This window comes from Nyctereutes procyonoides, unplaced genomic scaffold, assembly GCF_905146905.1.
Source record: "Nyctereutes procyonoides isolate TBG_1078 unplaced genomic scaffold, NYPRO_anot_genome, whole genome shotgun sequence".
Lineage (NCBI taxonomy): Eukaryota > Metazoa > Chordata > Mammalia > Carnivora > Canidae > Nyctereutes > Nyctereutes procyonoides.
In genome coordinates this window covers 26,580,582-26,593,114 of record NW_026575052.1, presented here as the reverse complement: position 1 = coordinate 26,593,114, position 12,533 = coordinate 26,580,582, and the positions used below count along the sequence as shown (strand labels likewise).

The following is a 12,533-nucleotide window of genomic DNA, read 5'->3' as shown; positions in this document are numbered from 1 at the left end:
AGAGAGGCAGAGACACCGGCAGAGGGAGAAGCAGGCTCCATGCAGAGAGCCAGATGCAGGACTCGACCCCAGGACCCTGAGGATCATGACCTGAGCCAAAGGCCGACTCTCACCCACTGAGCCCCCCAGGGGTCCCCAGCCCCTCATCTTATAGCTGGGAAAACTGAAGTCCAGCAAGGGACAGGATGTGATAAGAACTGAAGTCCAAGGTTCTTTCTGCTCTGCCCATGGAGGTAGGAGCTGATGAAGAAGAGGGCAAGAGGGAAGGAGAGAAAGAAGAGAGGGAGTAAGGAAAGGGCTGCAGGAAAGGGAGGGGTGAAGGGAAGAGAAGGTGAAAGAGGCAAGGGGCAAGTCCTGGGAAGCCCCACCCTCATAAATGACAAAAGCCAGGCTGAGCCAGGGATTTGGAGGGTTAAGACCCTTGTTCCCCTGGCCCCAGACTTTGCTCCAAAGAAATATTTAGAAAGCAAAGGTTTTGGAATCAGATGGTCCTGGCTCTGGCACTCCTTTGTGATCTTGGGCAGCTTCCCTACCTGTCTGAGTTCACACTCTGAGACAGGCTCTGTTTTAAGCACTTTGTATGATTAACTGAGGCCACCGAGACCTGACCTGTAAGCAAAACACCACTATCACGGTCCATTTTATGGATGAGGAAACTAAGGAATGCATGAAGTAAGTAATTTTCTGAGGATCACCAACCAAGAAGTGGGGGAATCTGGCTTTGCCACAGCCCATTGGCCTTGGAGTCTGAGCTCATGACCACAAGGCTACACCACCTCCCTTCATCCCCACCATGAGGACAGTTGAGAACTAAGTGAGTTTATGCCCATATGGTGTCAAAACATAAAGTACAACTGTGCTCTTCCTTGTTCAGCCCTTGGGGACATCCCCTACCCCCTTCTGGCCCACCTCCTCCCCCCACAAAGTTGGAGTGGTCAGCCCCACCTAGCTTATCAAGGTGTTAAGGACTGAGTTTAGATTATTCATTTTGGACACAGTAACTTGGCTTTCGGGTCAGCCAAGGCCTAGAGCCAAATGTGACTCCACTACTTAGGAGAAGGTTCACCTTTGGCAAGTCACTTAACCTCTCTGAGCCTCAGCTTCCCCATCTGTAGAATGGGATGCTAATAGCCACTTCATCCACTCATTCACTTGGGGGGAGGGTCCATAAAACTGATGACTTTCACAGTGCCTGGCATGCAGAACCCCTTAGTTTTTGCTGTTAAGCCCTGGTATGTGCCTGGCACCATGGTTGAGACCAGAGACTCAATGGCAAATACAATGGGTTCTTGCTCCAAGGAGCTCCAGCTCAACAGGAGAGAGCAGTCCTACCAGAGACTCGAAGGCTGTGGGTCTAGGAGAGGGACAGAGGCCTTTATTCTTGTCCAGAAATCAAGGTAACAAAGAGTGAAAGATGATGTTTTGATCAGAAGATGGGCAGAATTTTGCTTTCTTTCTTTTATGCTATTATTTCAGAAATTCCAAACAGAGGCAATTGGGTGGTTCAGTTGCTGAAGCATCCGACTCTTGATTTGAGCTCATGATCTCAGGGTCCTGGGATCAAAACGCATGTCGGGCTCTGTGCTGGGTGTGGAACCTGCTTGAGATTCTCTCTCTCTCTCTCTCTCTCTCTCTCTCTCTCTCTCTCTCTCTCCCCTCTCCCCCACTCTGCCCCTCCCCCCTCCCTGCTCATGCATGTGCCCTCTCTCAAAAAAAAAAAAAAAAACCTAAAAAATTAAAATAAGGCAGCCAGGGTGGCTCAGCAGTTTAGCGCCGCCACCTTCAGCCCAGGGTGTGATCTTGGAGTCCCGGGATCGAGTCCCGCATCAGGCTCCCCGCATGGAGCCTGCTTCTCCCTCTGCCTGTATCTCTGCCTCTCTCTCTCTCTCTGTGTCTCTTATGAATAAATAAATAACAATAAAATAAAATCTTTTAAAAAATTAAAATAAACTTTAAAAAATCATAAACAATAATTCTAATTATTAGAATGAATGAATGGAATGGAGCAAAGACCTTTCCTTTCTCTGGCACTTAAATTCAATGATTAGTATTTTCCCCTATTTGCTTTGTTCTGTTTTTTGTTTTTGTTTTTGCCAAGCCATTTCAAAGCAAATCGCCCCTAAAGCCTTCAGCATGCATCTTTATAGTCTAAAGACACACTGTTGGGGTACCTGGGTGGCGCAGTGGTTGAGCAGCTGCCTTTGACTCAAGGCATGGTCCCAGGGTCCTGGGATCGAGTCCTGCATTGAGCTCCCCACAGGGAGCCTCCTTCTCCCTCTGCCTGTGTCTCTGGCTCTCTCTGTGTGTCTCTCATGAATAAATAAGATCTTTAAAATAATAAAGACACACTGTCTTACATAAATAGACTAACAAAATTGGGGTGCCTGGGTGGCTCTATGGTTGAGCATCTGCCTTTGGCTCAGGGCGTGATCCCAGGGTCCTGAGATCGAGTCCCACGTCAGGCTCCCTGCATGGAGCCTGTTTCTCCCTCTGCCTATGTCTCTGCCTCTTTTGTTGTGTCTCTCATGAATAAATAAATAAAATCATTAAAATACATGTATACTAACAAGATTAAGAATCACTCCTATATGTTGTGTAATACTCAGTTAATAATCAAATTTCTCCATTGTCCCCAAGATGTATTTTATAGGTTCACCATCCTTCTTTCCTTCTTTCTCTGTCTCTTCCTCCTTCCTTTCCTTTCCTCCTTTTCTCTTACTTTTATTTTTTGAACCAGGATCTTATCTAGGTTTATGCCTCGCAGATGACATTTCCTTTCAGTCTACAACAGACCTCCTGCTCATTTCTCATGGCATTGCCTTTCTGAAGAGTTTCAAGACTGTTGCCACTGTCCATTCTTAATTTATCTAAGTGGTTTCCTTGTGATGCCATATAATTCATTCTCTGAACCCATGCTCTTCCTATAAACCAGACTTAGATCCACAGACTTGATTAAATCCTGGCTACATATTCTTGGCAAGAATCTGGTGCGAATAATATTCTGTACTTCACCTTGCATGGCAGACGGGTTGTTCTGCTGTTCGTGGTGTGTTGATGGGCAGCCAACCCTACCTCTCTTGCTGGAGAAATGGTAACACCTCTACGATTTGTAAGTAACCTGCCCTGTGCAGACAGGCAGGATTTTGATATATTGTTCCAGGCAAAGGGAAAAACCTAACCAAGGTAAAGAGGGAATTGGGGACTGGTCTGAGGCCTTTGGCTTTGAGGAAGAAGTGGGCAGGGAGGCTGCCGTTGGATGCGTGGAATCTAGAGTGAAGAATGAGAGTCCTGTATGGGGGTAGAGGGGAGCTGGGGAGGTTCTGAGCTGAGGAATAACTAGAGCAACAATCAGAACAGCACGGGGCAGCAAGAGAAAGGGTTTCCTTGGGGATTGGTGGAGAGGAGGGGTCAGGGCATCCCTGCCCATGCCTTCCTGGGGCCATCTTCGAGCCTCCCTCGGTGCCCTAGGGAGCAGGAACTCCCCTGGGCCCCAAAGCAGAACGGAAACTGTTGTAGGGAGCAGGGCGGGGAGCCAGGGGCACTCCTGTGAGACCCCAGGATGGTAGGAGGGACAGGGTGGCCAGTGAGGTAGCCACCTCCAGGGCCCCTGGGGAACAGTGCTGCCTACTTCTTCCTCATCTCACCCCACTTCTTTTAGTCTATAAGAAGAGCTGCTCACAGGCACTTGGCCCTTCCCCTGTTTGTGCACCTGCCTGGCCACACCTTCTTTTATACTGTGATGAAATATCCATATCCTCAAATGTACCTTTTTAACCATTTCCAACTGTTCAGTTCAGTGACATTAAGTGCATTCACAGCATCATGCAACCATCACCACCGTTCATTTTTAGAACTTTATTATCTTGCAAAACTGAAATGTGGGACCCATCAAATAATAACTCCCTCTTCTTCCTCCCATCCTAGCCCCTGGAAGACCCCAGTCTACTCTGTCTCCATAAGTTTCACTACTGTAGGAATCCTACAGTATTTTTCTGTGACTGGCTTATTTCATTTATCATAATGTGCTCAAGGTTCATCCAGGTTGTAGCAGGTGTCAGCATTTCCTTCCTTTTTATGGCTGAATAATATTCCATTGTGTGGGTATTCCATGTTTTGCTTCTCCATTCACCAGACATTTGGGTTGTTTCCGCCTTTTGGTTATTGTGGGGAATGCGGCTATGAACACAAATGTACAAATATCTCTTCAAGTCCCTGCTTTCAATTCTTTTGCATATATCCCCAGAAGTAAGATGCCTGGATCATATGGTAATTCCACATTTATTTTTTTTGAGGAACCACCATACTATTTTCCACAGTGATTGCTCCATTTTATACTCTCACCAACGATGCACAGGGGTTTCAATTTCTCCACATGCTCACTAATCTTGTTCATCTTTTCTTTTTTTGAGATTTTATTTTTAAGTAATCTCTACACCCCACATGGGACTTGAACTTACAGCCAAGATCAAGAGTCATGCTCCATTGTTTGTCTTTTTTTTTTAAGGTTTTATTTTTATTTATTTATTTGACAGAAAGAGAGAGAGAGACCGTAAGAAGGGGGAACGGCAGGCAGAGGCAGAGGGAGAAGCAGGCTCCCCGCCATGCAAGGAGCCCAATGCAGGACTATGACCTGAGCCAAATGCAGACGCTTAACCTACTGAGCCACCCAGGTGCCCTGTTGTCTTTTTTATAAGAATCATCCTGATGGTTGTGAAATGGTATCACATTGTGGTTTTGATTTGCATTTTCCTGGTGATTGTGATGTTGGGCATCTTTGCATGTGCTTGTTGACTATTTGAATATCTTCTTTGGAGAAATATATATTCAAGCCTTTGCCCCTTTTGTTATTAGGCTGTCTGTACCTTCTTATCTCACTGGATTCTCACCACCCCATACACTGATATCTGCTTTTATTGTTCTCTGTTCACAGAGGGAGAAATTGAGGCTCATAGACACCAAGCAACTTGCTCCAGACACCCAGTCAGTGAGAGTTCTGTGACTGAATCCACGACATATGCCCTTCTCGATACTTCTCCCTGCCTCTTGGTGTCTGAAGCTATTGCCCTGGAAATCCCACTGTGAGAGCCAGATCTGAACAGGAGCAAAGGTCACTTGTGCCAAGATGTCTATGGAGCGATATTTAAGCTGGCATAATAAAGATGTCCCAAGGACAGAGGAGTCCTCTTTTGTTGTTTTGACAGAATGAGCTATGTCTAGAACTCTAGGAAAGCGGGCCCATTTGAGAGTCCAGAGAAGTTCGCACCACATGAACTAGATGCTCCCCAAACCCACTCCCTCTTTCTCCCAGACACACAGCTTGGCTGTACTTCCTGGCTTCCCCGTGGTCAGGGTGGCCATGTGACTGAGTTCTGCCAACGGCAGGTGGACCGAAGCCAGGAGCCCCACTTCCTGGCCTAGCTCCATTCTTTTTTTTTTTTTAAGATTTTATTTATTTATTCATGAGAGACACACAGAGAGAGGCAGAGACACAGGCAGAGGGAGAAGCAGGCTCCCTGCAGGGAGCCCGACGTGGGACTCGATCCCGGATCTCCAGGGTCACGCCCTGGGCTGAAGGCGGCGCTAAACCGTGGAGCCACCCAGGGATCCCCCTGGCTCCATTCTCTTTCCCCATGTGCAGGATGATGGAGAGGAGTCCAGGCCCTGGGGGATGGTGAGGCCATGAGAAGGAAGGAGACTGGGTCCCTGAATGACCACAGACCAGGATCAGATGTCACTTGAGAAGAAAAAGCTTGTGTGGAATTGAACCACTGAGATTTTGGAGTTGTTTGCTGCAGGAAGCAGCCTTTCCTGACTAATACACCCTCCTCCTCCTCCTCTGTGTTGACACTTAAAAGGGGAAAGGTTGAGGCTGGGTTGTTGAATCACTGAATGAAGGAGTGAACATTCTACCTAAAACTCTAGAGGACTGAATGAGTGATTTCATCGGGTCCTCCTGACAAGAGGTTTGTCAGGGGCCAGAACTGATGTACAAATATCTGGGGTTTGGCACCCACACAGCTACTCCCCAGGTCCTCATGTCTCACCCTGGCTCCCCACCACCTCCCAGGGTGACCTTGGGCAGGCCAGCTCCCATGTCAGTAATGTTAAGGGCTTCCCCATTGGGATGTGGGGTGGGGGGAAAGGCGTCCCCTGCCCCATACCGGGACAGCATATGCCACGAAACCAAACAGATACGGTTGTAGAGGTTTTATTATTTCAGGAGGCCTGAGAGAGAAGGGCAGGACAGGAGCAGTGGTGGTGGTGGGGATCCCAAGATGCTTGAGGGCCCTGTGCATGGGCAGCGAGCAGGTTAACACTTGCAGTGTCCATGGTGGGCAGATGATCCTGGGCTCCAGGGAAGACACTAAGTTTTATTCCCCATGTCTTGGACCTGAGCCCCACAGCGACCCCTTAAAATGGGTATTCTCATTCTCAAGTGAGGCTCAGAGAGGTTCAATGATCTTCTCAGAACACACAGCGATAACCACCCTGCTGAACTGCCCCAAGCTTCCTCGGTAAGAAACAAGCACATTTAAAGGCTATTTCTTTTGCCTGGTGAATCTATTGTCCCCAAGTAAGTGCAGATAATCCTCAATCCTAGTCCTTATGCTGACCCCTGCCACCTGAGAACAATCTCCACCTAAGGCTCTTTCACTTAACTATGCCCTGCACAGTCCCAGGGCCAGAAAGTTTCCACCTTGTCCCCCTCCCACATAGTTCCTAAAATTCTTCCACTCAACCACTTGGCCTCTTAAGCATTTGCCCTCTTTTCCTATAGAAATACAGCTAGAGCCTGTTAATATCAAGCCAAGGGTAGTCATTTACACCATAGTAAAAATTCAGTTACTGGTTATTTGGGAAAGGAGAAAGGAAAAGTGGGGGACTCTGAAGGGGTCAGGCCTGGGTGTTGGAGGTTGAAGGAGTCGTCAAGACCAGAGGGAAACAAAAAGAGTAAAGAGATCCAATGCATAAATAAAATGGGGAAGAAAGGTGAATCTGGCTTCACAGTTGACTCAGCAGGCTGCTTTCTAGATGAACTCGAGTCTCCGTAATGATGCGTGAGGGCTTTTGGTGGGTGGGGGTGGGAGAGGAACATTGCTTTTATTGATTCAGTCTGTAGCCATCTGTTGAGCCCTGATTCTGAGCCAGCCCCTGTGCTCTGTACTCTGTGTTAGAGGCCAGGAGACAACGTAACTCAGGCATGGGACCTTAGTCCAACCAATGGGGCTGGATGACAGGCCTCCAAGTTCTGAGAGTTCTGGACAGACTGTGATCAGGGCTGTTAAGTGGGAGCAGAGGGTGAGGGGACATCTGAAAAATAAAACTCAATGGCTGGCTGCCTGGGATGCACGATACCTTGGAGGGCCTGGAGGGTTGGACATGTGCAGGTGACAGGGATACATTCCGGGCATCAGAGGAGTCTGGAAAAAGACCTGGAAGTGGAAATGTTTGGCCTGGGTTTGGAGAACAGGGAGCTGGAGTCCAACATGTGTGAAGGGAAGTAAGGCAGGACTGGAGACTAGGGTGCCAGGCTCCGGAGCTTTCACCTCAGCTTGGGGCAATGGGGAGCCATCGGATGGTTTTGAGTCAGGGGGTGACTGACCAGGATTGTGGCCTCTCTGGCTATGGCGGGGCAGAGGACAGGTTGGAGGGAGACAAGTGACAGTGTGGAAGCTCGTCTGAGGGTGACAGCTTCAGGGACAGAGACAAAAGATGGCAGAGAGATTTGTTGGCATAGGCTTGTGTTGCAGGGCAGCTGTAATGGCCAGGAGACGGGGCTCTCCGAGCCTTCCTGGTGGAGCCAAGGCCATGGTCTTCAGGGCAGGCCCTTCCTCATGGGTCCAGCTTCTGGAGAAGCTTCTTCACCCAGGGCAATCTGGGGTCAGCACAGATCTCCCGATCCTTGACAGTTAGGAAGCTGGAAGGAGGAAGGAATTAGGGAGTGTTAGCATGCAGCAAGGATGCCACAGCCCTTCTCTGGAAGCTTAGCATTTATGAGTCACTTACTGTATGCAGAGACGCCCACTATACAGTCGCTTAGCATTTATGAGGCACTTGCCCTGTGTAGGAGTACCTGCTATATAGAGTGGTTCAACATTCATGAGGCCCCTGCTGTTTGCAACCACACTTCTTCAGGGGAGGAGAGGGGAGAAAGAACAGCTAAGACTTCCTGGACTCTCAGTTCCTCAGCCCCAGGCTTGAGTGCCAGGTCAGGCCAGGGAATAAGATGCCCAGGAGTCTCATGACTATTGCTGGCATTGCCTTGGGAGAGAGAATATTGGGTAGTAGCCAAGAGTGTGAATTTTGGAGTCAACCTATCTAGGTTAAAATCCTAGCTTGAAAAAAAAAATTAAAAAAAAAAATAAATAAAATCCTAGCTTGTCCGTCACTGGCAAGTCTGTTCGTTTCTCATTCATAAAAAAGGGATGATAATTGGGGTCCAACCTCATTCTCATTCATAAAAAAGGGATGATAATTGGGGTCCAACCTCATAGGATTTGAATGAAGGTTAGATGAGTTAAGATAAACTGAAGTGCTCAGAACAGTGCACAACAGTGAGTAGTGCTCTGTAACAGCACCAGAAGCTGGCCCAAACTTTTAACAATGATGTTCTTAATAAATCTTATGAGGCCCTATTAGTCTACCCATTTCACAGGTGAAGAAAGTGAGGCCCAAAGGGGTAAAGCAGCTTGCCTGAGTGCCAGAGGTGGTAAGATGTGATTCACTGTGCCTCCTGGGGGCCTGAAGGACAGAGAAGGGAGGTAGGCACTGACCTAGGTGCACACAGCAAAAGCGGGCTAAGACTCCTGCCCTAGCCCAAGGTGTGTTAAGTACCAGGCTAGGCTCCTGGCTCACTCTGTCTCAGCCATTGTTGGCAGGAGCGGACTTAAAGCTGGCCAAGGTCAGAGATATCCCCACAGCCCAACTCCCTTCCTGCCTCTTGAGAGCCTGTCCACGGGGCCTGGAAGCTCCGGCACCCCTTGCCCGTCTGACCTGCCCCCACTCCACGGCAACCAATGAACAGAAAGTACAAAGAAGGCAGCAGTGTTGATCTTGGCCACGTAGGCAGCCTGCCCTGGCTGCTGTGTGACACTGGGCAAGACTCAGCCCCTCTCTGAGTCCCTCAGTTCCTCAGCCTGCCTTTGTCAAGACACATTTTTTCCAGAATGGCTCAAAATCTAGTAATCACAGGAGCTGTCTTCTACTGAGCATCTATTATATGCCAGACACTGAGCATTACACCCTCCACTTACTATTAGTGTACACCATGCTGCTCAAGAGGTCCCATAACCTCCCTGACCCCCTTTCTTCACCTGTCAAAAAGGGATCATAGCAGTACCTACAACATAGGGTTGTTTCAAGGATTAAATGAGTTAATAACTATAAAGTGTTTATAACAGTGCCTAGCACTTAGCAAGCACTCTTCACATGTTTGATAAAAAAAAATAAATGAAGGAGGGGAGCCAGACAGGCTTGGCTGGAGGAGCATGAGACTCTTGATTGCGGGGTTGTGAGTTCGAGCCCCACATTAGGTATAGAGATTCATTAAAAGTCAAATCCTTAAAAATAGATAGATGATAGATAGATAGATGATAGATAGATGATAGATAGATAGATAGATAGATAGATAGATAGATAGAGTGAGTTGACCACTGCTGTTATACTGATGGGAGAACTGAGGTTCAGGGTTGAAATGATACAAACTCATTTCAGCCCTCTTTGTTATTCACCCACAGACCCCTGTGAGGGATGGATGATAAGTAAGGAGGAGGAAGATAAGAAGATGATGGAAACCCAAAGGGGACCATGAGGCCCCAGGCCCAGACACCCCAGTGAGCGGGTTGGCAGGTGGCAGTCTGGAGGATCTGGAGCAGCAGCCGGAGGGGCTGCCCCCAGGACAGGACATCACCCTGCCAGTGGCAGGCACCGGCCCAGGCTCCAGGCCAAGGAAAAGAAAGCAAAGATGTGGGGGGAAAGAGGCAAAGAAGAACAGGAACCACAGGAGAAAGCCCTGAACGGGGACCCAGGAGTCCTGGTTCCAGCGGGCCAGGCTGGAGCAAACCACTTCCCCTCCCTGCACCTGTATCTCCATCTGCAAAATGCAAATGATCACACTCCTCACACTCTGCACTCCCTGTGGGATGTAGGACGGCTGTGAGGGTTACCCCAGTTTGCACAGTAGGAACCACGCGTGGCCATAGAATGTACTCGCTGTTAGCTCAATATTCATCGGGTAAGAATGGGCTGCCTCGAAAAACTCCCAGGGCGCTGGGGAGGATTCCAGATGCTTCCGGTGGGAGCGTTGCTGCTGACTCAGAGGTTCTGGGCACGCTGCCGGTCGCCTGCACCCCACTCTACAGCTCTGCACTGCCCACACGCACTCTACCGTGTGTACTGACAGCCGGTGCCCAGCTCATTCAGCTCCGCAGCACACCACCTGGCACCCGGTGGGCACCCAATGATATTTGTTGAATGAGCACACGATTGTTTTTGCTTGGTACACCCAAGCCTGGGCTGAGCTGTTTCCAGGATGGAGGTCAGCTGCACTCCTCCCGTCCCTGGGTCTGCCCCCCCACCTGCTCCTGGGCCTTCCTGGCCCAAACCTGGCAGGCTCTCCAAGGCAAGGCCCTGTCTCCCCAGCTCATACTCACACCACACCAGGCCTCCGGCAGGAGTCTGAAGTCCAGTAGAAATACTTCAGCATACGCAGGGGCAGAGGGTGACGGATGTAGTCCCGGCAGCAGATACTGTCTTCCACGTTGGCACCATAAGGACCTGCAGGAGTGAGGAGCTCAGAAGATTCTGGGCTCAGACAGGTCGCCCTCAGCCCCCAACCTCTGAGCGAGCACTTCTATTCTCATTTGGAAGTTTGGTGTTGGGGGAAGCTCTGGGTCCTCAAAGTCCTCACTCTTGGGGTCTCCGAGGAGCGTTGAGGCCCAATCTGGGTGAGGCAGCTCGAGGTTAGAGGGATTCACAGGGCCTGAGAGTGGACGAAGCCCTAGGCTTCTCAGTGGGACCCGACACTCTGCACAGGAACGGGCTGTACGCTCCACGGTGAGGTCGGCGCCGGCGGCAGCACCCGGAGCTTGTCGGTATTGCCCGGTGCCCAGCCCCAGCCCCGCTGGATCAGCCGCGCTTGACGGGTCCCCAGGCCATCGGAGAAGTCGGCCTCAGCTCACACCTACTCCAGGCTTCATGGTGCCCATGGGAGAGGCTGAGGTCCGGAGAGGGGGAGGGCTTCCCCACAGTTATAAACCCTGAGTCTGGAGAGTCAGGGTAAGGACTCGAGCAGAGTCCAGTTGCGTAGCCCTGGGTTTGAGCCCTGCTCTGCGCCAAGTCACCAGGCCACCGTGGGGAAGTCACTTAACATCTCTGAGGCCCGCTTGCCTCCTCCAACCAGAGGGGTGATGATAGTACCAAATCAGTGGGGGCCTCAATGCAGGGAAAGCTCCCAGGAAACCCCCAAACTGAGCAATTATTGTTCCTAGCTGCCTGACTCCTGACCCAACACAGGGTAGGAGGATTTATGCTGCGATGGTGAAGAGAAGATATGGACTCAGTGTTGAGGGCAGGTTGTGGAGCAAAAATGAGGTGGTAGGAGAGCAGGACCAGCTTTCCAAGGGAATATCCCTCACCCCAGCTCCTGCCTTTTCCCATCCCACATGGCCCCTTTTGGTGGCTCCCTCTCACACCCCCAAGGGTCCTGTGCTTAAGCTCTCTGTAATAGAGGACCCCAGGCCATGCCCACCACAACCCCCAACCCAGGTGAGACAGATCCTGGACTCCAAGCCTGTGAGACTACCCATTTCACAGATGTGTAAACCGAGGCCCAGAGAAACAGCTGTGCCTAGCCCAGAGCCAGCAGCAGACTGGGGTCATCCTCTCTCCATCCAGTGCTCTCTCTGCTTCATGAAGAAGATACCGTAGTCCCTGACCCTGGCCTCTGTAGGGAGTCCTCCCTCTCCCCAGCCTACCTGCCTCAGTTGCTTGAAGTGTCAGAACAAGGAAGACAAGGGCAGCCAGGAGCGGAGTATTCAGGTTGGCCATGCTCTTGTCCTTGGTCGCCTAGCCTAGGTGTCTGCAATCACCGGATGACAGGAAGGCTTGGTATTTAAACACTTGCTACACCCACAAGTCTCAGACGCTCTTAGTCACTGGTGGGCTCTGAATCGGTGACATTCACGTTATGAAAGAAGAACTCCTGCTTCCTCCAAATAAAAGGAAACTCTCTGTGGCTGGGAACAGCTCAGAGGGGACCCCCAACTTGCCCTTTCCTCTGAGTCTCAAGAGATCTGCAAAATCCCCCTTGAGCTGGGCCTCTCAGGGACCTGTGTGTCCTCACTATAGGGCCTTCACCACGGCACTGGATGTCTCTGGGAATCAGTTTGCCCATCTGGAAATGGGGGTGATGCTTTCACAGCCGTACCTATTTCCCTCAGAAGTTGCTCATAAGACAGTGTGAAGGGGGACGGGGGCTGGCCAGTCCTAAACCTTCACCCAGAATGGAGGTGTCTGTAGCCTTGATGATCTGC

General features: G+C 50.1%; 1 protein-coding gene across 1 annotated transcript; it reads right to left on the bottom strand.

The window, feature by feature from the left end:
* Positions 1-6,243: 6,243 nt before the first annotated feature.
* On the bottom strand, positions 6,244-12,048 carry CCL22 (C-C motif chemokine ligand 22). Its single transcript, XM_055332468.1, has 3 exons — positions 11,976-12,048; positions 10,653-10,776; positions 6,244-7,918 (listed from the first exon to the last, which is right to left on the bottom strand). Exons 1-3 carry the CDS (start codon positions 12,046-12,048, stop codon positions 7,834-7,836), a joined length of 282 nt encoding a protein of 93 aa, XP_055188443.1. The 3' UTR covers positions 6,244-7,833.
* Positions 12,049-12,533: the final 485 nt, after the last annotated feature.

What these genes read in the sequence shown, in the direction of transcription:
- CCL22 (XM_055332468.1), bottom strand. Translation starts at nt 12,048, where the DNA reads ATGGCCAACCTGAATACTCCGCTCCTGGCTGCCCTTGTCTTCCTTGTT. An exon ending in ACTTCAAGCAACTGAGGCAG is followed by an intron (nt 10,777 to 11,975) that starts GTAGGCTGGGGA and finishes TCACTCCTGCAG; the next exon opens with GTCCTTATGGTGCCAACGTG. An exon ending in TGCCGGAGGCCTGGTGTGGT is followed by an intron (nt 7,919 to 10,652) that starts GTGAGTATGAGC and finishes TCCTCCTTCCAG; the next exon opens with CTTCCTAACTGTCAAGGATC.